Below are 24,734 nucleotides of genomic sequence, written 5' to 3' on the forward strand. Positions count from 1 at the left end.
CCCACTAAAAATGAACAGCTATGTTTTAAAAGTGCTTAGGGAGGTCTGATCCATGTAGTGAGGGTGTTGATCCTCTCAAATTTTATTTTTAACTTTGTGAATTTTATAGTGAAACATGATCTTACAACTGGGGAGCAGAAGGTCTTGTAGCATGAAAGTTATCAGCAACTCCAAGTCGCTTCCTCAGAACTGTCACTAGTATTTAAAAAATATAATTGTTAAAAAAAAAATGGGTTGGGAATTTTAGACTTACATTTCCAGTGACTTTACATAAAGAATTATTAAAAAAAACAACAAAAATTCTTTTCTCTACTGAGATGGGAGTTTTACAAGCACAATAAACACTGTGCTTGTCTCAAATAGATACCCAGACTACATCTGGCAATTCATGGAAACACAAGGACAGAGAACAAGACAAGGACAGGGAATTACAAGATTGCTGTTCTAGCACTTCTAGAACTTGCATTTTACAATCTACTGAAAAAAATCCTCAAAACAGGCTTTCCTCTTTCACAGAGGAAGCAACCACCCTGTGAGTGCAGCAGCAGCAGGTGTCACTGTTTCACTAACTAAACTGAGGCTGGAAATAGTCACAAACTGACTTGGTTTTGACATTTCAATAATGTGAACTGGAGCAGAAACTCTAAGCACTAACCACTATCATCTTGCTGCAAATTATTAGCAATTAAGGTGCTGGTTATTGATTATGCAAAGACTTCCTTCAAACAAGATGTCAAAGACATGCTAATATAATTTTTTTCTGTTTTCTAGATAGACTGACCTGAAACCAAGGAGTTAAAGTTGAATTAAAAAAAAAAAAAAAAAAAATTATTTTACATCTAATGTATTTAGAAAACAGTTGTTGAAAATCCTGTTCTTACCAGGCCAACTTATCACTTGGTTCTCTGTTACCCAGTAATTTTATTTAAGCTGCATAATCAATGTATAAACACAAACCTTAAAGGAGTCGAAGCCTCGGTCATCGACGTTCCTGCACATTCATCTGCTGATTGAAACTTTTACTGTCCACACAAGGGGATGGGCTTGAGCTCAGGGCACGGCTCAAAAGGACAAAACCCACCCTAGCAGCAACATCCCAGAGCTCCTTAGCAGAGGCTGCCTGACCCAGCAACGTGTTTATTCCAGGAAATTGTGTCATTCTGCCACTTAAGCTGCCTGCAGCAGTGCTGCCCCTCTCACACAGCACCTTCTAATCTCCCCGGAGTCACCAGAGGTGATCCCGTCACACACAGGCGGTGAATTTCTGTCTGCTCACATCACTGGCCTCCCACCTGCTGCTGGCCACGGGCTGCAGACACACTCACTGCAGGGACACAGCCAGCACTGACCACTGCTGGCCACCAAATTAATTTAAAACTTCACTTAAACTTCTTTCAACGAGTTATTTAAGGAATTCTCTGTAATCATAGACTCACAGGAGGGTTTGGATTTGAAGGGACCTTAAAGATCATCCAATTCCAAACCCACTGCCATGGGCAGGGGCATTTCCCACCAGACCAGGTTGCTCCAAGCCCTGTCCTCAACATTTCCAGGGATAGGGAAGTTAAAGCACCATACAGCCATGACTTTCTCTCAATTCTATGTTAGAGACTTGCTCTACACTTGATAAGCCTTGGTTTAAGACACATTTGTTCAGGTGCCTCTGTGACACTCTGGGACAGTTTAGGCAGCATTTTATAAAAAGCCCTTTCTAGACTTATTTGAGGACAAACACATGTCAGAATTTTATTAGCTTTGCACCTCTTCACATCTTTGATCCAGCACTGAGCTTCTTTCAAGTGGAAGCCCCCACACTGAAACCCGAGTCAAGCTGTGCTCACTGCATTCTCTGAAGGACTTCAATGTCCTTACCATGATTAATATCTCCTCCACTGCAATATTCCACTTGCTTGCCTTCTAATTTACAAAAATATATGAACTATTAAAAGTTTAAACTGAAGCACCTGTTATTAGCCTAAGCCCATCCTGGAGCACCTCATAAATCTTACATGACTTGTGTTTGCCAATCAGCAAGAAAGTTTCAAGTTGCTACTGAGAGATATGAAAAATATCAGCCTCAAACAAAGCTAGAGCACAGGAGGGGGAAGGGGGTGAGCTGCTTTCTGCAACTGTAAGATAAAAGTTCTGGCAAGCCAGGCAGTTCAACCCTCTCAAATTCTTTTTAACTAGCTGTTATAGATGTTGCTAATTAATCATTAATAAATTTATAAATACAAATATGATTTTTGACACCATTAGCTCTTTATTATTAACATGCTAACTGCAATACTTCTGAATTTAAACTTCCAGAATTTCCCTTTTAGAGTGCTGAGAGAATTTCCTTGAGTTGGCAAGTCCAGCTCAGCCCTCTCCAGAGCTAAAAACCTGGCACTTTCTCACATCCTTCACAGAGCACACATTAAGCTTGGCCAGCAGTGGCCCAAAGTTTAGGGATCTGCTGTAGCACTTAAAGTGGATCAACAACCAGCAATTACAGAGTACAACTCTGCTACAATTCCAAGAGCAAGTAATCTGAGCTGAACAAACCTTCAGTGTTCCAAGTGATGTATTCAGTTACATATAAATCAGCACTCACAGGAGCAGTACAAAGTCAGGCAGAGCACCTTGAACTGAGCTCACCAAGCAAATTCATGCCCTAGTGTCTAAAGCTGGAATTAAAATCTTTCTGTTCTATATACACTATCCAAGGAAAATAACTATTTATGGATAGAAAAGTCCATCCAAACTTTGAATTCTAACACTTCCAATATTCTGAAGTTTAACAACATGGAAAAGACATTTAAATACACAGTAATCACTTACTAAATATCTCAGAATCTCCAGTTCCACTGCACTACAGCTGAGCCATTTGTATCTCCTCACCCCTTAGAACAGCACCCAGCAAAGGCATGGGTGACACTCAACATGTGACACTTCCCATGATCACACCAACCTCATTTTATAATGGCACAAGAAACTGAGCCACTACAAATGGCAGCACTCCCCCTGTTAAGTGTCCACAGTGATTGTCCACATTTGGACAATCCTGTTTATTTCCATCTTCTTTTCATTTGCCACACATGTAGACTTTAACTGCAATCCTTCCTCAATCACTACTCCAACAATAACCCTTCCTATTAAAAAGGATTTTTAGGCTTAAAAACTCTAATAGAAGTCCTGTCAAAATACAGGTTACTTCCAGTAATTTCTCCCATCAGAGCAGATGCTCTGTGAAATCCTGTGCACAATGACAACGACATAATTCTAAGCAATCCATCATTTTTGGGATACAGAGAAGGTGCTCTCCCATAACAGGACTCTTCTGGTAGGACACCAGCCAGTAATTCCAAAGGTTTAAATATAACAGCACCACACAGGCACAACCCCACGGCTGTTTCTACTGAAAGCGATCCACTCCTCAGTTGAAGCTGTTTGCAACGATTTCATATTAAAAATATACATTTACTGGGACTCCTAGAAAACACTCACTATTTGTGTATTTCAGTGCAATATTTACTGCATTTACTGGTCTGCAGAGCAAATTTGTGCAGTGCCAAAGTTTCAGGGTTATTTTGTTTTCCAATACCCACATTAACCCAGCTAGCCTAGCAAATGCATTTATAAAATGCTGTTCTTTTCCTCTCCAAAGACTTCCAAAGGAACACTTCCTGAATCAGGAGGATTTTTAATTCACATGCATTAAATTGGTCTCCTTCTTCTGGCTCTAAAGTTGCACTTGGACTTTGAGCCTGACCACCAAATAAAGATCACTATTAATTTCTGCTTTTTGACAAACACTGACATTATGAACTGATTATACATTTTCCACTGCAAGTCATATGCTAAACCTAATTTCTCTTGGCTCCAACATAGGATTTAATGATGGATTCAACCTCAATGTCTGTGGCAGAGTCCCCAAAGAAAATGAATTACCATATTAAAACAAGTAAGAAATGTGCAAAAGAAGAAGATATTTCAGAGAATTAAAACCAAACCAACCAATAACACCCTTGAGGTCAAGATTTTAAAAGGGCAACAATACAATAAAGGAAAAATAATTATTTTCACCACATACTTCTAATACATTGCTATCTCACATAATGAAACAGTTGTAAACATGAAGCAATAAAATAACAATACCCAAGAGATTAATAAATTCAATGTACCTGGTTTCTCCCTCTGCGTTTGCCATAATTCCTTCGCACAAGGGCTTTATAATTTTCATTTTTCTTGGTCAAATAATAATATAATACACAGTCGGGAACATTCTAAAGTGAAAAAGCAGGAAAAAGTAGAGTTTACTCCTCATGAAAAGAGAAGATTTGATTTTTTAAATTTTTCCAGACTATTAAAAGTACTGAAGTTTTAAATAGTTCTTATTTTAAAATAATTTTTAAAAAATTTATATAAAAATTAAAAATACTAAAATAAACCAGCTTCTATTTATTATGATATTGGAAAGTTAGGGATCCCACCCTAAGCTTTATTTATATTAAAAAACATCTTACCTTTCGTTCCAAGTAGGAAGCAATTAGACCAAAGTTCTTGGGATGTTGGACAAACCTTTTATAAATCAGAAATTATTTCAGTTTAATAACATAATCCATGATCAAACAAGCAAAACAATCTTACAAACAATCTGTTCCATCAGTAAGCCCTTCATTTACACAAGTGAAATTAGCCTAAAAAGCCCAGTTTTCAGACTGAGCAAATTTACAACTGAGCACTTAAAATGACAGAATGAAATTCCTTATCTACACATCTCCTTTTGATCTTAGCACAGAGCAAAAGTACTTTTGAGAAAATATTGTATTAAGGACTAAATGCATGTGAACATACTCAGATGAAAATTAAGTCTAAAACTTTTTGCAATATTTATTACAGCCAACTAAGAACATTATCAAATATTACGGCACAAAAGCTTCTGCATTCCTGATTTAACTCTATAGGGTTGGGCCTTTAACTGCCATTTCAATGCAATAAAAAGATAAGAAAGGCCATTACTTTTCCTTAAAAATCTCCTTCTCGTGGTCTGTCCAGACATTCATGAACTGCCTGTCTTTATAAACTTTCATGGGATCCTCCATCAGCCCATTCATGTTGATGAACTTCACCCTTCTCTGCTCTGCATCGAACATCATGGGAGGGATGACAGAGAGCTGCCGCATTTGCTTCTCATTATTCTGCAGAATAAAAGACAAAGTAAAGAACACACAAAATGCTGCTACTGATGTTTACACAGCTCTCAAAGCTCCACATTCACAACTTGGACCTTCTTTTTGTACACAACTCTTGCAGAAGTTGTCACTATCACAAAGAACATTTATGGGCAACTAAAGGAAACAGTGTCAAAATTGATGGAAAACCAAAATGATGGAGGATTTGAGAAAAGGAAAAGTTTTCACACGTTTGATACAGCTTTAAAAAACTAGGTTGCAGCAAGCCTGCAATGAACAGCCACATGAGAAAAATCTAGGGCAGATACAATTAGAAAGAAAAGTGTTTGTAAGATCTGCTTCAAGCCACACTTCACAGAGATTCTCTTAAAGAGAGAAGAGCTTTCTCTCATCATTGAAACAAACCCTCCACAATACACCTTTCACTGCCAGTGGAAGGATATTTATTGGCTGTGCTTCTACAGCAAAGTACAGCCACCAGCCTCACCTCCTGCTCAGAGAGTCCATCGATGATTTCTGAAATCTCATGTTCGCTTCTAGCAATGGTTGCTGAAAGGCCAGCCCCTCTTTGGCCAACTCTGAAAGGAGGGGAAAACAGAAGGAAAAAGGATAAAGTGGAAATTAGCTCTATCTGCAGGTTTTGTACACCACAACAACCTCCAAAATCACTTATAATGCTGTTAACAGTCTCTCAAATCAGTTAGGACTGATTTGTCTTCCTTAAGGAGAGTCAGAGCATAAACTGTGTCATGTCCTGCTTGGTTTTGCAGTGAGTTTGCAAAGCTCAGCAGAAAGGGCACAAGAAATGGTGTTACCACCAAATCCACTGCAAAGCAGGTGCTTCAAATAAATGAATTTGCTTCTGATGAGCATGAGAAATGTTCAACAGTGGCACAGAAATTATCTCCTTAATTAGTACAACTGATACACCTTGAAAGAGCCTTTTTTTTGTTTTTAAGAAAACCAGACTAAATTTGACTTTTATCAATATGATCAAGTTACTAATACAGCACTGAGATTTTTTACAAGAAAAGAAAATTTTCCACTTTTAAATTGATGGGGAAAGCTGTAATTTGGAAGAATTTTTCAGCTTTTGATCTTTACCCTTAGGAACATCATAATAATATACTACAGCACGTGGTTGAAAAAGCATTTCAGAGGTAAAAATCACTACTAAATGGAGAGTCAAAATACCATAAAGATTTTACTGAATTCATCCATTTGCACAAAATCTGAAGAAAAAATCCTTAGCAATAGTATTAGAGCACAGCTATAGACAGAAAGGCCGTTATTTTACAGAATGTAAATATAATGTAAAGAGATGACCCCCTCCCAAGTAGTTTGCAATTGCAAAGACATGATATTTTCTTAAAGTGAAACTTATGTTTGAATGCTGTCCCATTCTAATGGTTTACTTCTCTTCTTGATTCCTCAAAATCTTGCAGCCTTCACAATGTATTGCTAACTCTCTGCTTTCCCCGTGTTTTACGAGAAAAAGATGATGTAGACAGATGGTTACAAGGGATGAGATTAAATCTTTATGGGGCTTGAACTCTCCAAGGTGTATTGAAATGATTTTGAACATCAGATAAACAGATTTCAACACAACTGAATCAAACTTGACCTAATTCTAAATTAAATCCTATCTCTCCACCTACAATAGTGCAAGGTGAACTCTGAAGTGAGTTCATTCCTTTTAAGATTCCTTGTAGTTTCCATCTAGCAAATGTCTGATAGATTAAAATTAAATAATGGGGCCTTAATTGTCATACCTTGAATATTTTAAAATGCTAAAACATCTGGAAGAAAATTACTTGGCAAGTACAACAAAAGATCAGTCAAATTGCTAATTAAGAAGATAAATGGTTTTTGAGTGTGGGGGCTAATGAATACAGGGATCATGAAACACAGGAGTAACACAGACAGTGACAGAAAAATACCAGTGTAAATTAGGGTGTGTGCCCAAAACGAACAGGCTCATAGGAAGCTGATGCTCCAGTTGTCTTCAAAACTCCACAAACCCCCTTTTGACCAGCTTAACTCTCATCTCACTGACACCACAACCTAAGCAGCCTTTGCTAAGTGGCCCTTTTCCTGTGTTCCTGTTGGGAAGTATGGGGTTTGACATCAGATGTGAAAAGGAACATGGGAAAGGAACCCTGTGGACATCACCACAACAGACTCAGGTGACATCAAGGGATGAGGCTGGCACTGCTGGCACAGCTGGAGGGGAGGGACAGCAAAGGGGACATATGTGAAAGTGGACAGATAAAGTCATGGAGATCCTTAGGATGGGAAGTGAAACTTGAGCTCACAGCCATGGAGACAGTGAACAGAGGGAAGAACATTTCACTGTATACTCAGTGACACACTAATATCCTTTTAAAGCAATAAAGTGATGAATATAAAACTTAAAATTAACTAATTTTATTATAAATAATTGTAAAACTTAAGACTGAAGTGATATTTTGCAGGAATATTTCAGATCTCCAGTAATACCTTTGGAATCTTTCTTGCTGTTCTCTCTGCTTCCGGATTTCTGGGAATTGTTTCTCATAGTACTCCCGTGTTTTGCTCTCCTTGGCTTTCCTGCGTGGATTATTTTCTATCCTGTCTACTTTCTTCTCCCATGCTTCCATCAGCTGATCATAACGTTGACAGATTTTCTGTTCCTGTTAAATTCCAAAAGCAAACCTTGAACTAAGCAAGATACACCAAGTGATCAGTACATGCCACATGGACAGGCTCCTGGAATGCACAGATTTTTCCTGCTCCAGTTCCTTCCATGTTGAAGATAACTTATACCAAATTTCCAACACAGAGAAGGTGAAGAAGTGGATACAAAAATGTAGATTTTGATTATACACTATTTCTTTGCTTTACACATCCTAGAGGTATTGGGTAATTATCATTACTGCCTTCCAGAAATACCCCACACTTGTTCCAGCTTAAGGTCTTATTTGTCTACTCAGTGTATTTGGGAATGCAAGACAAGGGTCCAGACAGAAAACTAGCCACATGCTCCTTTTAGAAAATCATTGTACCCTTACCCGTTGTTTTCTTGCATGGTTCCTTCTTTTAAAGAATAGGATTAGCTTTTTCCTCATCACCTGGTTTCTGGAAAACAAAATTAGGGGAAAAAGTGAACTACATAAGAATCAATCACTTACACAATCAAAGCTGCATAACAAAACCCATCTCAATTCTAGATGCCAGATCACCTATTATGAACAACAGTTTCAGGTTAAAAAGTAGGGAAAACTCCCAAAGAAGTCAAGATACCTAAATCAGCTAATACTGGCTTTTTTCAGAGAGGAAATTGTTGAAGATGGCTGAAATAAGAAATTGAGACACAAAAGGTTCCAATTTCAAGGCAGTTGCTCTCCTTTACCACATGAGAGATAATATGCTAGAATGAAAAGATTTGGTTTGAGCTATTATGCTTTTATGGGGGAAAAGTCTTTGCAATTCAGCCCTAAAGTTAAGTTTTCCAGTATTTTATTCAAGAAATGAGTACTTTGGAACTGCTATACAAATTTATTTGATGGGGTGGAGCAAGAATTACTTTTTTTAAGAGACTTTCTTAAAGGACAACCAACTTAAGTTTTATTATTTATTTTTGTCTTTTAAATGAAGATGGAAAGACAGGGCTTCCTTCTGCCTCCAGCACATATAATGCAGATCTTGCAGAACTGTTTTACAACAAAGAAATCAGAAAGTTACATAGACTGGAAGCTTTTCATTATGATTAAAACTCACACATCCTATTTGGAGATGACAACAATGAAAAATGTGAGGGAGTGTTTAAGTCCAGATCCCCTGAATGGGACAATGAGAGGGTATAAAAGCACTCACGTTTTGATGTTTTCATGGTAGACCTTGGTGTCTGAGGGTTGGTTGTAAAGTGGCTGCAATTTGGGATGAGAAAGGAACATTTAGCACTTTGCAATGGAGCTCTAAATGTGAATGCAACACACTTAACAATATTTTAGTATTCTGAGAATAGTGCATTCAATCAGAGATGCAGCAGAACTGAAGGGACTACAAGATATTCAGCACAAAGCACAGATTTCATTACTTAAAATTAGATTGTAACTACTTATGTATATAACAGTACTTCATTTCTTCATACTTCAAACTGTTCTCTTAAACAGCTTAAAATCTATTTTAAAAATCACACTTACATGGCCAATGAACTCGCTCAAGCCCCAATTCACCAGTGTATTTAGACACACATTTCTTCTATACATAATCACAGAACTACAGCACAACAGAATTAGAGCAACTGGCAACACAGAAAATAGTACAAAAGAAAAAAAAAAACAGAATTCCACAACTTACCAATTCAACTTTTGGACCAAGACCTTCAAAAATCTTGTGAGCTTCTTCTGCTTTTTTCTGCAAATAAGATTTTTTTGGTATAGTCTGAGTAAATCCTCTGAAGTTCATGTCAAATGTGGATCTGAACTCTATGTTCTCTGCTAAACCCCTCCCTGACCACATGAGATCCTTCTTAACCTACTTCTGCAATGTTGCCCCAGCAAATAAAGAAACCTGTACTTGAATTGTGTAGTAGTGACTCTGATCTCCAAATCTGGAAGGTGATAGAGCATAAATGCAGAAACTGACTGCTGCAGTTTAAAAAAAACCATGCATTTCATAATACAGCAAATAATTAAAAAGAGGAATAAAGGTGTCCAGTAAAATAAAGTGTAATTAGGATTGAAAAACGGAATTAAGAGACTAAAATTCTCCAATTGCCAAATCTGGGGGGTGTGAATCCATGTGTACATAAACACACAAAATGTGTCAAAGGTCTTTCATTTACACTGATGAAGACCACAAAGTAACTCTGACCCCTCCTTGCATGGAATGCCTGGGAGTTGTACTGTACAAAATCTAGCATTGTTTTGTTGGAGGTTTTTACCTCCTCAAAAAAAAAATTTAAAAAAAAAAATAAATCAATTGTAATAAAAGTTAGCTGTTCCTCTAAACTACAGAACAAAATTCAAATTAAACAAACATATACCACTCTCACAGAAGATCACAATATTTTCAAAACCCCAGATATCTGACTCCCTAATCTCAAACTACCATGGGAAAAAAAGGCAGGAAGCATTTTTGCTGTTACTGTTGGCAATATTACTAAGCTCCTGAACTTTTCTCACCACTTAAACAACACAAGCTCATAATTCACCAATATATTACTACTTCATATCTGTTCATTTATCCAAATCTTAAGTGCCAGAAGTCACATTTTATAAAGAAGGCATAAAATTCTACAACATAAGCAGTTTTTTCTCTTCAGCTCATTTAAAAGTAGAATCTTCAGCCAAGATTGTCAGCTCATGTGAGGAACAGGGAATTCAAGATGAATTTCTGAGGCATTTTTAATATCACACACTTAAAAGGATATATATGTGTGTGTTTATATATATCTATAATTCAAGAATCTCAGCACAAGGTTCTAAGGATGAGACCCACAACTCAGAGTGCTTACAAGATAGAAGGAAGATTCCTGTGATTGAGAATAAAAATGTCATAAAAATGTCTTTAATTTAAAGAAGCAAATGAATAATAAAAGAAGGGTGGGCAAATCAGTAAAACAGAAAAATGTGTCCCAAGGAAGTAAATGGAAGACCTAATGAATGTCAGCACAGAGGCAGTGAGAGCCCCCTGGGTGAGGTGCAGAGGACACTCACTCGATTCTCATCGTAAATGATCTGGACGATGCTGCGGTGCTTCTGCTCCACGGGAGGAGGGGACACTGGCCTCTCCGGCTCGGGAGGCTTAGCAGCTTCTTCTTCAAGTTGTTGCTAAGAGACCAAAGAAAGAAAATCAGCCATCCATGTTCCCCCCATCACTAATTAGTTCACCAGAGATAAAATACACAGCAGATCAGTCAGCACTGCCTCTTATTTCGCTTTGCACTGACAAGGAATGAATGAAATGGTTTTAATGCCCACAGGGACAATAACAAGACTATTTTTTGTACTACTGGTAACTCAATTACCTGTTTACAAGACTCACCTGTCTTGAATCAGACTTGTTTCAACTTGATAGTTAAAGCCACTGTCACTTTGTAATTTATCACTATTTAACTTTAAACAAAAGTATCAACTTTAGAGAACAGTTACATCAGAGCTGTCTTTGAGTGGAAATAAACCACAGAGTTGCCTTTCAGTGCTCTAGATGTTCAAGTGTCATCATTACTGCTGTGTTATGGTTTCAAAAAGTACAAAAGTCCTAACACACCACAGAGAACATCATTCTAAAGGTACTTCACAGCAAAAATAAACCACTCCACATGCATTAAAGTTCCAAGACTGTTACAATACCAAACAAGCAAAAAAAATACCAAAAGCAAAAAAAAAAAACCAACAAAACCCCACCCTGTAATCCTTTCCTAGCTCCTACACTGCTGTGATTTACTTTCACATCAAATAAATCTGGTTCAGAGACATCTTCATTTAAATATCTGTCACCCATGCCTGCCACAAATATACAGCAAAGAACTTCCAGCACCAGAGATCCATCCTGCCTTACAGTCCTGGCTAGAATGTGCTACATTGCTGTGCAAGAATTCCCCAAAATTTTAGCAGAATGCCCTTAGATGTGGGCTTAATTATTTCAACATCAACTCTGTCGTTTTTTTAAGTCAAATCACAGACAAATGTGCACAAATAACCCTTCATAGATGAGCTGCACAGCACTTGCTGATTTTGTGGAAAAGTGCACAGAGAGATAAACATCATTAACACACAAACAGGTACTCAGTGACATCCTTCTTTTTCTGCTGGAGGTCACTTTACAGGTCATTATAATTCAGACATAATTAAATGCTTCCAGACCATAAAAACACACAGCTCCTGAGAGCTGTCTGTTTGTTATCCTGGACCTACAAGTTAACAAGTCCTACAATGTAAATCTCACTTATTCCAGAGTTCCAACTAAAAAAAGCTGGCACTTTTTCTATCTGGATCTTTGAAAGTCAGAAAAGGAAAAGGAAACAAGGACTTTGTTTTCGTCAATGACTAACAGATGCCTTGATTCAAGGGTGGGTTTACTTGGCCACAACAGCTACTGGGAAAGCAACAACTTCTGCCAGCAAACACTTCCTTTGCTTCCAGTGGCTGAAGTGCAGCTCTCTGATGCAAAGCATAGCCAGGGCCATACAAAAAAAAGTGATATTTCCTCCTTTATTTCTCTGCTCTCTGTGTTTATTCACACCCCTCCTACTGCACTTTCTTCCAAGGCTGACCTTAGCTCCAGATGTTAGGATCTCTTGCCCTTGGGAAAGCAGATGATCCAGGGACATTTGTACAAGCTCTGGTTTTGGAGATGCATGAAAGGGATTCTCCACTTGCACAGACTACGAAAGAAGAAAGATGATCCTCTCCTCAGCCAGCAGGCAGCTCTGAAGCTGAAATTACAGTCACAGTGCCCTTGTTTCACAGCAGTTTCAAATATAAACCCATCTACTGCTGCTGTTCCTATGTGGCTTTCTCCTGCTTTCAAAAAATGTTTGTAACTGTGTGATGTGCCACTTATTTAAAATAAAATTGCACACATAACCTTTCCTTCTCAACTTCTTCATCTGATTTGTGTAACCAAAACATTCGCCATCACCAAATTAGGTTTTTCCACACCTCTTTCACTGGCAGAAAACAAGAGCAGTGTCTGCTGTGCTTACTTGCTTTTTCTTCAGTTTCAGGATTTGCTGTTCCACTTTTGCAATTTCACGATCTACGCGATCCATGCTCTGTATCAATTCTTCCTTTGACAGCTTGGAAGGTGAAGCATTTTGGTCCTCCCCACAAGGCTGACCAGAAATTGGAGAAGATGGTCCCTCATGCTTTCCTCCAAAAGCTGGGTCCTTCCATGGGGACAGGAGATGGAGGGGAGATAGAGAGGAAATCAGTCATAACTTGGGAATAAGTGCTCAGTAACCAAATACCCAGGAATTAACAATTTGCAGTTATCTATATCTCTGCTGAGCAGTCATTTAAAGTTTTCATAATGCTGTAAATCTTTTATGATAATGTAATTTCAAAGTTTTTTCTTTTCAAAAACACTGTACTGCAACATTTACCTTGAAAGCAAAATAAGACCCAAACACCTTCCTTTTAAAATACATTTTCATAAATGTAAACAGTAACTTTTATTTTTAAAGGAAGGGTTACTTGGGAGCCAATCATCAATACACTGCACCAACATTGAGGATGACATTCTTGAAAATAATCATGACCAGCCTAATAAAGCACATCTGGAGTTAGTTGTGGTTATAAATGTGAAGCTCTCTTGAATTTAGCTCTAATATTCAATACCTAAAATAGAAAACACCCACCCCAAACTAGATTGTCCTAGATTTAGCCAAAATGAGACAGTGACAAGTATAATTAGTGTTATGTAAATAAGCAGATTCACTTCAAATGCTTAAAAGGGAAAAGGGGGTGGAAGGAAGTACTTTGACTATTCAGTCCTAATGTTAATTACAGGAGAAAATGGACTTGCATGCATTTGCCAGCAGCTTTCAGTTGAAAAGCAGAAATATTTCACACATTGTGCTACAATCATTTTACAACTGAAGTTTGAGTGACTTAAGAGTAGTGGCAACACAGAATTCCAGTCTATTCACTCTGTTTGAGTCAGACTGTGTAAGAGAGCAACACTGACTCATGATCACAGCTTCCGATAGCATGTAAAAGTAAATTTTTTGCATTAAATAAAGAACCTAAACAAACAAAAAAAATTACCTAACAGACAAAACCTGATTAGCTCATTGCAACACAGAAGATGAGACCTTCAGCACTGTAACAGCAAATGGCTTTACCTTCTTAATATCTGCAGATCTCAACCCTTCCTGCAAAGGATGCACTAAAGGCAAGACTGTGGCTGCACTAACACGCTGGAAATGGGAATCAGACACTTGTTCAAGACGTGGTCGCTTAGATTCCAGTGAATCATGATCTGTCTGAGATGGACCTGGATGAAACTGCTGTTCATATCCAGTTCTCCTTTCCTGAGGCCTATACAGAAGAGATAAACTATTAAAATATGCATTTTTGATACATGAAAAATCTTCAACGCCTTTTAATTTTAAAGGAGATGCCATTTGGTGAAGCTCCTTCTAAAGAGTAAAGCATATAAACGTTTTTAAGTATGATCTTCAAAAATACAACAGTTAAAATCCATTGGAAAAGAGAAAGTGAACAAATTAAAGGCACTCCTCTCATTGCACAACCTTAAAGAAACTCAGCACTGCTACAAGGATGTTGTTCAAATCAAAGTTCTGATTCAAATTACAAGCACACCAAAAATCCATGAGAAAAACACAGTACTATATTCCACTGAAGATGGTCACAACAGCTCCATTACTGAATTTTTGCAGGCAAATAATTTTTAAATATACACAGAACACTTTAGATGAGCCATGAGTCTGTTTGGAACTTGATTCTACTGAAATGCTACTCTGTGACAGAAGCAGTCATTGATTCAATCCATGAGTCATTTAAATGACTCCTCCTTCTCAGGAAAATGCTCAACAGTTATCACTTGCTACTTCCAGTGCATTGGACAGGATGTCCATAAAAGACCCTCATATGCTTCAACATCTTCTTATGAAGTGCCACTGAAGAGATGACAGCAGCAGTTTCCTGCAGTTTGCCAGAACTACCAAATAAACTTTTACAAATTTACAGTCTGGGGGGGATGTGATTTACTACTGCTATAAACTCAATTTTCAGAACTCTGAATGCTGCTGTGGTTCTCAGCATTGAAACAGAGCCTTACTGACATTTTGCTGAAACAAGATGAAGGCAATATGGAAGCCCCAGATTTCACTATCATCAAGTTATTTCTGGGAATATCCTAATGAGATTTTAAGCCAGACCAGTATTTACATAACATTCATCATGGGTATTTGTTCAGAACCAGATCAGTCAGTTACAGCCAAAATAAACCTCCAGCAGTAATCCTGCATATAAAGTTGCTCCTAGCAGATATATTCACTAAGAGCCCAATGCAAAAGAAGGTTTTTACAAGCAGTGAGTGCAAGAAAAGAAGAGGTTGTTACAGGCACTAACACTTACGAGCGTACACCAGCAGCCTAACACACTAAAGAACTGAGCGCGTAAATCATATTTTTATCTCTCGCCTAAACAAAAGCATGTTCCTCCTAACTTACTCCAATCCGGTTAATATTATTCTGATCTATAGTGGGATTTCAATCTCTGAATTTGATGTTCAGAGAACATTCAGTGTTCCTCAAATGAATCCTTGAGATTGTCTGAAAACATTCTTGAAACTACCAGAGTACAGCATTGATGGTGTGCATTGCTCATCCCTCAACAACCCCCATGCAGTGAGACCTGTTTCACTGGGAAGGAACATATTGGCAAACTGAAAGTGAACTCCAACATCTGATTCACTGCTGCTGTCCACCCTGCATGTCCTCAGAGCAGCTGCATGCACGAGATTTGTGCTCACACCCTTCCAGCTCAGCCTCCTCACCTGTCAGAGCCTGGGTGGAACTCGGAGAGCAGGGAGGGCCTGCGCCGGAGCTGCTGCTGCTGCTGCAGGAGCTGCGTGGCCTGACTGACTTCCAGGTGAGACGAGCGATAGTCGGGAACAGCAAATTCCTGAGGGGAACATCTCTTGTGTTAATAGGAACAAAAGCATGCAGTGACCATGATCATTTCCAAAGATATTAAATACAGACTAACACCAGATTGATAAAGTCTTATTCCACTCAAAAAAATGTTTGCAAACGTCAGTTCTGAAATTCAAATAAACTTTAAAGAAAGAGACTAAATATTTGTACTAGGAATTCCACCTAATTTATTAACAACTTCTAACGAAACACAGATGAGTCAGCAGCAAGCTGATGAATAGCCTTTAAAAAATATCCTTTAAAATCAGTCTTGCACATCCAACTGCAAAGTGGTAAAATGAGAGCAACCTCGAGGCAATTTCTTTTGTTACCATCTCAAGACATTTTTATATCAGACACTATTAATCAGTACTACAAGTCACACAAAATGCATCTTCCAATTCATACAATTTCCAATCAAAGTGAGGTACAAGACTATTTATTTGTATTTTTGTCTGATCAATCACTTGCTTTTAAAAATTATGTGCAGCTGGCACTAACCAAAGAGAAGCTCTACAAGACATGTAATAAATCACTACCCATGAGATTCAATTTTCATAAATTATCTAAAAATAAACATAGAGCAAGCCAAAGAGCTTCAGTTTTTGAATTTCCTTTGAAATTCAGTTTTTGAATTTCCTTTTCCTAACACAGAAGTAGAAGAAAACATCCAAAGTATCTGAAGCAGGAGGAGAATGTGATTAAAACCAGGGAAACCTGAACTGTTGTAAACAGTGCTGTGGTCCTCCACAGCACAGAGCACAGGATGGCAGAATAAAAGTTTGGTAGAAATGAGCAAGTTGGATATCCTTAGAAATCCTTTACTCCCATTCTGGCCAACAGAACTCAGCTGGCAGCAGTGGTACAGGTGCTTCAGAAAAAAAAAAAATCAGTGTAACACAAGTTTTTACACATTCTCCACCTTGCAGAGAAGTTTGACAAGTACCACACTTAACTTACAGATACTCTAGCCCAATACTGCAACAGGAATTTAGGAACACAACCCCTACTGAATTTATTCAAACCATGGGAAACCAATGATAAAACCATGACATTTATATTAATAAAGGGCCAAGAGGGCAAAGGAAAACAGAAGAAGCCACCCCACAAGTATTTAACTAAGACTGGCAGCAGCTCTCCCTAGCAGGGCACATAGATGTGTTTTCAAATGTGAACGACTTGTGTGTTATCTTAATTGAAAAAACAGAAATAATCCCTTTTTGGCACGGCAAACGCTCGATCCGCGGCTCCACCCCAGGCTATCGGTGTGCCCTTACCTGCTGGTGGCGGGTGCTGGGGAAGGTGTACTGCACAGAGTGGGGTGGGTACCGGCTCTGCTCCGTGCTGAAAGCTCCTTGGTTCGGAGGGTAGCCTGAACTTGACATTATCAGGGAAGGAGTCTCCACAAAGCTGTGAGATCAAGACCAGCAAGCAATCATGTTTCTAGGAAACCGCCTAAAGGGAAAAAGATCGCTGATAAGCAGTGAAGTACCAGATGTACTCACAATACATTACAGCCATAGTCACCTAAGCAAAACAACCATTAACAGTAAAAGCTTTTTCCTGATGTATTTATTTAATAGGTTACTCCAGTCTGAAACATGTTAACGGGTCTTAAATGTGCTCAAAATGAGACGTGTCAGCATTGTCTACACAAAGATTTGAGAATTATATTGTCGGGATACATCCTTTTACCAGTTACCAGTTGAGTTAGAATTTGACAAGAAAAGTAGGTCATTTAAAATAAATTTTAAAGAGGTTGTAAGTCTATAGCTGGATTCTGCATTTACAGTAAATTTGCTTAGCACAACACGGAGTTCACTTTCATTTCATCTACAGAGTTTTTGGACTCCATGAACTGTTGCTGACTTTGAGATGCAGGTAGTCTTAGGGCTGCACTCAGTGTCACCTACAGTTCATTAAATTTCAGTGCATTACTCATGCCCTGAATGCCATCATCGTCCAACAGCAGCTTAACTCAAGCAGTCAGTAAAAAAGGCACTCATAAAGCAGAAAATCAGCTCTGCTTCAAATGCCAGCATAGTTTGGCTGCTACAGGATGCCAGAAACTGAATATATTACAAAGCCTTAAAACAATCCTGCTTAGTTGACAACCAATGACTACTTTGCCTCTACTGCATCCTCCTGCTGCAGATGGAGAGCAAACACTGAACTGCAAACTGATTGGGAAGGATTTTAAATACTGCAGAAATCCAGACAAGTTCCCTATCAAAGTCTGAGCATGCCTGAGGCTGGGTATAATTCCAGCTGATAAAGATCCAAATAAACTGATTCAACCTTGCTCCCCCACCAGTATTTTGAGTAGGTAAATTATGTCTCTAAGCAAAAAAGTTGGACATAAATATATTTTTAACAGAAATTATTTTTCTCTGATAGCTCAAAAGATGTAATCCTGGGAGCTTGTGTATTAAATCCAAAATTCTATCAGATGAAGAGCAAATTCTCAACCTGTTGCCCAGAGCCCAGCATACATATCAGACCTTCAAATAAACTGTTGATCTCTGCCTCAATGGCTACATTTCACAGCACATTAATTCACAGCACCACACACAGACATCACCTATAAAGTTATAGCTCTGAACTCCATTTTCCATTATCAGTCAATAGACAAAACCAGCTCAGCAAAGAGCAAGCCATACAAACAGATCTTAAAGTATATCTGATGTATTTTATAATTTCTGTTCCGGTCAGGGAATTTTTCCTCCTTAACTCTCCATCAAACAAAGCTTTACATGTTCTGGACTACCAGAATAATGAGACAAATTTATATTTACCTCTTAAACCTGATTTTCAGCTATGAAAAAGTAAAGAAAAAGGCAACAGTTTCTCTTTCAAAGCAATACTACAGATCACTAGTAGTGTGCTTTATAGTAGCTATACATCTATTATAGTACCTATAATTCATATCCAAGTGACAAGCTGTAACAGAATGTTTCACCATTAACATTTATTACACTTCATCATTCACACTGCATTCATTGGAGTACAGCTTTACCTACTGTGATGGTCTACTGGGTCTGAGTCATATGATATCCATTTAATCAAGGCAGTGTCACAAAATCAGCAGGTTCAGCTGCACACGTTGTGAGAGCAGAGAGCTGTCCCTGAGCATTCCACAGTACCCCTAAAGCCCAGCCCCAGCCAAAAGAAAACCTCTGTTTTTCCTTTCTTATGTGGACTTTCACAGGAACGAAAGCTATGGCATGTAGCTGTCAGCTCAATCCAACATTCACTGGTGGGATAACTCCTCCTGTCACAGGCTAGGGCACATTCATCATTAAATGAACTGGCTCCATGGTATAAAGATGCTCAAACACTTTAAGGTTATAGTAGAACAAATCTCAGTATGATGAATTGTTGATGCCCCAACCTGTGCTCCCTCAGCAGCTTCATGTGCAGAGATCTGAAGAATGTGGGGATGCAGAGAGGATCAGGAGAGCAACCACTTGGAAATCACACACAAATACAGGCCAACCACTGCATGATTCATGGTCCTTCCTCGTTTCTCTCTCTCAAGTTACATCTGCTCCTTATTCCCACAATATTCAGTCAAATCCACAAGTTGATCATTAACCCAGCTGCTGAAAGTTCAAGCCACACTCACTTTCCATGGTGCTATAAAAGCTGTTTCTCCATTCACAAAGAAATTCAGTGTATGCAGTGTTAGGTTGGTGCTCATCTTAAATCTTTCACAACCAACAGCAGTGAGAGGGCTTGACCATCTCTCCAGATTCTGCACTGGACATGGAAAGATGAGAGAGAGGGCACAGAGTACAAGAATGAGCATCCTGCATCCATCCAAAAATGTCAACTTAAACCCCCAATAACAACAAGTTTTACATAATACATAGGACAACATTTAATCAGATTACTTTCCTATTGAAAACTGCAAGTTTGATCATGTTCATAGTGAATTTTTTTAAAATGAGAATAAATGGTAGTTGCCAGCAGAGGAAGGCAACAAGGAGCATTCAGTTATCAGAGGTGGGGGACCATTGTTCCTCCTCCCTGAGGGAACTGGCAAAACAGCAGAGATAAGGGGGTAACAGTAGAGGAAAACATGTGGTCGTGTATTGGCAGTTACAAGGTGGGGAGGGAACTAAAGGATGAGGATCCTGCATAGGATCTCATTTCTTTCAAGATAAAATCAACCCTGGAGTACAAACACGTAAAATGACACCGAAGTACAATATTTCCTCCCTCTAAGCCTCTTTTTCCTGTTACAGACACATCCACATGCCTGCACACATTCTCCTGATCTGACCTCTCTAGGTGCCCTGCAAACCCCCTTATCTCCCAGGCAGCATGAGCTTGTTTATCCTCTCTGCTGGGAAGGGAGGGATTTTTTTTCCCAATTTTTGCCAGTAGAATTACCACGGTTATTCTTCTCATTTCTCCCTGTCTTACTACCTTAATTCTGCAATTGTGGATGTAAGTACTAGACTTCAATTTCTATTTCTCTGCAGGCAGCCTTATGACCTGTCAGCCAAAAGCATCTGCCTCTCTCTCTTCAGCATCTGCTCACACATTTGCAGCAGACCCAGATTATTCTTCATCAATCCAGTTCCTGGGCAGTGAGGGCAGTGCCAGCTTCCTGCTGTAACCTCTCCTATTTCCATACATCCAGATTATGATTAAATACAGCCATCCTTTTGCATAAAACTGTAACTGTGTGTGCAGACTGTAAACAACCTCATCCTCATCCGGGCTTTCCTCCCTGCTGTATCCTTTCATTAGTCATGACAAACCTCCTCTTGCTCTACCCAAAGCCAACCAGAATCCTCCTGGAAAGTTCCTCACTATTTATTAACTCTCTCTGCCTCTTTGATCCTTGCACTGCTTCCCTCTCCCCTGCCAGAACAGAGGCAGCTCATCTTCATTTTCAGCACTCCTGATAAATTACAACACCAGAAGTCAGCTTCCAACCCTGCTCAATGACAGCAAGATTCTATTTTTCAGACAAGTATTTTTGTACCTTTTCACATTATTCTGCAAATTTCAGAGGTTAAATATATAAATGTTGTAAAAGAGTTGTTACAGACTTTGGAATTCTGCCTCGTGTCTCACAAAGATAAAGTTAGGTCACGAATACTCTCATACAGCTGCCAACCAGGCTGGCAAATTCTCTCACCAAATACTGACAATTAGAAGGGGCAGAAAGAATTATTTCTTGTTTTGCAGTTCAGAACCCAGATATTGTGTTATAATATCCCATTTCACTGACACTCCCAGGCTCTACAGCAAAACAGATGGGGAAACCCAGCAACATCAAACAGATAATGTTAAAAAAAATAAAAATTACAGGATACATAGGAGCAAAGAATCAAAAAAAGAAGTAGTTAAGTGAAGATACATGGGGAGGAAAAGCAACAAGAGTAATAGATTCAGGAACTGTGAAGAGATACTTAGCCTTGTGTTAATTCGAGCTTCTCAGGCAAAGAAATGATTTAACAATAATTATTTCTAAAGGTATGATGATATTTCTGTCTTTGGCCAGCTCAAACTACTGAACAGATCCAATTCAGAATTCCGTTAATAGTTGCTGTTCACACTTACATTCACCATATGCAGGGAATTTTAAATAAGTTAGAAATAATTTGGAACTGAATATTATAATGGCAACAATCATGGTGTAATTCCAGCTTGATCTCCAGAACTCAAACTGCTTCAGAAACAGAAGTACAAACTATCTTCAGCAGACATGTGGGAAAATGAGTCACAGAAAGGTTAAAAAATCTATCAAAGACTCCCCAGGAAATAGTCAAAGTCTGAATCAGAAAAAAGACTCGATTATTGCAGCACTTCGAAGGCGCTGCCTGAGTGAAGCAGTTCTTCACTTGGAAAAACACAGCAGGTTAAAAACTGGGACTATTTTTAGCAGGCCAGTTCCCCAAGCCCCTTCACTGTGTGGCCAGACAGATCTGAGAGCAACTGTCCCAGGGCAGGGCCATCACCTGCTCCACTTGCTGGAATATCCTGTCTCCAACTCTTACCTTCATGGATAAAAGACCAGTCTCATGGGTAAACTCAATTTTCCTTCAGCCATCCAAAACAAGCTGACATTTCTGCATTTAGAGTAATTTTCGTGCCATCTTGAGGTGCTTAACCAACATTTGCTAATTAAATTTCACATCCTTTTGGGAATTTTCCTTATCTTGTTTTTGAGCAAACTATGTGTGATATAAAGAGTGCAAAGAATGAGATTACAGTCTAACCCAAGTTGGGGGATTTTGTTTTTAAATCAGCAGTTTTTGTAAATTGAGCTCTGATGTAATGAACCCATGGCAGAGCAAAGGAGGCTCTGCCTTGCACAGGGGATCTACAATGAATCACAAAATTAATTCAGGGATATTTATTCTAAGTTTACTCTGGCGAGAAAATGAAGAGTGAAGGGAGTGTTTCAGCAGCTGGTTCGAAAGGCCTTATCCAAGGTATGATAACAATACTTGTGAATAATTATTTCTGTGATTTCACTTCATAAAAAGGTAATGAAACTACCTCATGGAAAAAACCAAAATCAGGATGTATTTATTGGTATTTATGGACCAGCCTATTAAACCATACTGACCAGACTTGAGTTACAGACCCTTCAAGACACAACCCTTCAAGTCATATAAAACAAATCAAAATTACAAGTCAAGAGTCACATAAGCAAAACCCTTCAGTGTATTGCTAGCTTTGCAAAACAAATCTTCCCAGTAGTATTTTGTTTAATGAGGTAATCATTAACCCGTTCAAACACTCAAACAAAAACATCAACTTTGCATTCTGGGGATATGCCATATACCAGAAAACATTAATATCCCCATATTATATTACTATATGACTATATGATTCAAGAGAGATTGCTAAAAATAGCTCAAGGGGTCTAACTCTATATGAAAAGTTACTTATTTGAATTACTGGACACAGTACAAGGCTGAGTATCATCTCCCATCTGAAATCTCTGTGCTCAGAATGTTACCAGTAGGGCTGCAAGATCACATTGACTTAACAGTTTAGAAAATCCTCCCCAAAAAAAGCATCAAACACTTCCAGAGCACCCGTCAGTCCTCCAGTCACTCCTCAGAGTCCACTTGTCAGCAAAGTCAAATGACACTTACTCACATGGCAAAATTTAGTGACAAAGAAAAGAAGTTCAGGTTCAAACTGATCTGTCAACCCTGAAGACTGACTACAAAATCCTGCAAAGTGGGATGGGATGGGATGGGATGGGATGGGATGGGATGGGATGGGATGGGATGGGATGGGATGGGATGGGATGGGATGTACTACAGCTTCTCTTTTTCAGGATTGTCCTATCAGAAGGCTGATGCCTGAGCAGATTTAAGATAATTCTGTGCTTTAAAGCTGAAGGACCTGTATTCCAGGTACAATGGCCAAGCTTACAGATTGCAAAATATGAAAATCTGATGGGCATACCCTCCAAAAGATGAAAAATTCTTTGCATGCTACAAGCAAAGAAATTGTCCAATGATCAACTAAAATTAAAGACAACTTGAGTAATGGTCATTTAAATATGCCCCAGGGTACTGTGCTTCCCATTTCTGCAGAACACAGACATCATCCTCAAAGCTCAGGACCTCTTCCACACTTCCTCTAATCTTTTCTTCACTCCGTTTTATGCTGCAGAATATTCAAAAGCTTGTAGTCAAAGCACAAGGACATATGTTATTGGAATGAACAGAAACAATGAATGTATTTTCTCCAAGTTGAGAACAACTCACTACTGAATTTTCCATGACAATTGCACGTGTGCAAATGCCTTTTCTTTTTCTGTGACAGACAGAACCATAAATTCCCAAATACACTATAAATTCCCAAGAACTTTAATCTCACAGTTGCACTCCCTTTACTCACAAAATTATTGATGGAAAAATCACTACTTCTATCCCTGCTAGAATCACAGTAAAAAAGTTACATCTGTGAGGCTGTGTTTTACTAACAACACTGAACAACATTTTCCCCATTAATTATTAATATCATATAAATCAAGCTACAGGAGTATTTGAAGAATAGATGCTAAGAACAGCCCAAACATCTGAATTCAACCCTTTTCAGCCCTGACATTTTCATTCATGTACAATATAATTTTATTTCTGAGCATCCAAAGCATCAGGCTCCACAGTTCCTCACATATTCTCCATGACACATGGTAAAGTTTATTTTGGCCAGTTACAGACGTGACACAAGTTAAGGAGCATTACAGCTGTCAATTCAATATGTCACATTGACTCTGTGCTGGGAAGACTTCTCCACCTCCATCAAGGGAGCCAAAAAATTAAATTATGCTTTTATACTCCATATTTTAATAGGAGAAGATTCCCCATTCACAGGTTACCAGCTGCTTAAAGTACTTCAAGTAATAGTTCTTGGAACACTAAATATTAAATAAGTATTAAAGAGTCATTTGAAGCAATTTTTATTGCCATTCCAAAGGTGAAAATTGGTTGCGTTCTTACACATGTAATTTACATCCAAACGCTTGCCAAATCTCAGGATCACATTGTTGTGATTTATCATTCTTATCATTATCAATTTTATCATTATCATTGTTGCTTTATCTTGAAATAACAGTTTCCTTCTCTCTCTCTCTCCTGATACAAATACAAATAGAATTTCTGCTTTACCAAAATGAGGTTGATCAAATTCAGCTGACAAGATACTCTTCTGGAAATTCTATTTTAATCCCTCCTGTAATTTACAATCTTAAAGAAAAGTTGCTAATACATGATTTCAGGACCTAGGCCATACACAACTTTGCTGTATTATAGGGGGGTAATAACAAGAAGAACTAAGATCACATCTTTGGAAGTTTCTAATCAATTACCCATCTGCCTACCAAAAAATAAAATAATAATAGAGGGATACTGAGCATGTCCACT

At 38.4% G+C, this 24,734-nt stretch overlaps 1 protein-coding gene across 7 annotated transcripts in view; it reads right to left on the reverse strand.

The window, feature by feature from the left end:
- The window catches only part of NCOR1 (nuclear receptor corepressor 1), a 55,730-nt gene that overhangs the window by 25,053 nt on the left and 5,943 nt on the right, over positions 1-24,734 (reverse strand). For 3 of the 7 annotated variants that reach the window (XM_086859643.1, XM_086859640.1, XM_086859642.1), the window contains exons 2-14: positions 17,106-17,283; positions 15,690-15,817; positions 14,011-14,206; positions 12,871-13,053; positions 10,880-10,993; positions 9,519-9,575; positions 9,033-9,085; positions 8,228-8,294; positions 7,677-7,849; positions 5,665-5,755; positions 5,005-5,183; positions 4,509-4,563; positions 4,167-4,268 (exon numbers count right to left, since the gene is read on the reverse strand). In XM_086859643.1, coding sequence (XP_086715769.1) covers positions 4,167-4,268; positions 4,509-4,563; positions 5,005-5,183; positions 5,665-5,755; positions 7,677-7,849; positions 8,228-8,294; positions 9,033-9,085; positions 9,519-9,575; positions 10,880-10,993; positions 12,871-13,053; positions 14,011-14,206; positions 15,690-15,817; positions 17,106-17,213 — 1,506 coding nt within the window. In that variant the 5' untranslated portion in view covers positions 17,214-17,283. Of the gene's footprint in view, positions 1-4,166; positions 4,269-4,508; positions 4,564-5,004; positions 5,184-5,664; positions 5,756-7,676; positions 7,850-8,227; positions 8,295-9,032; positions 9,086-9,518; positions 9,576-10,879; positions 10,994-12,438; positions 12,601-12,870; positions 13,054-14,010; positions 14,207-15,689; positions 15,818-17,105; positions 17,284-19,453; positions 19,588-24,734 lie in introns of those variants that run through there. The other 4 variants (XM_086859645.1, XM_023939280.2, XM_086859639.1 and 1 more) reach the window with 4 other exon arrangements.

The sequence above is a fragment of the Cyanistes caeruleus genome, chromosome 21 (assembly GCF_971803275.1).
Source record: "Cyanistes caeruleus chromosome 21, bCyaCae1.hap1.1, whole genome shotgun sequence".
NCBI classification, from domain to species: domain Eukaryota; kingdom Metazoa; phylum Chordata; class Aves; order Passeriformes; family Paridae; genus Cyanistes; species Cyanistes caeruleus.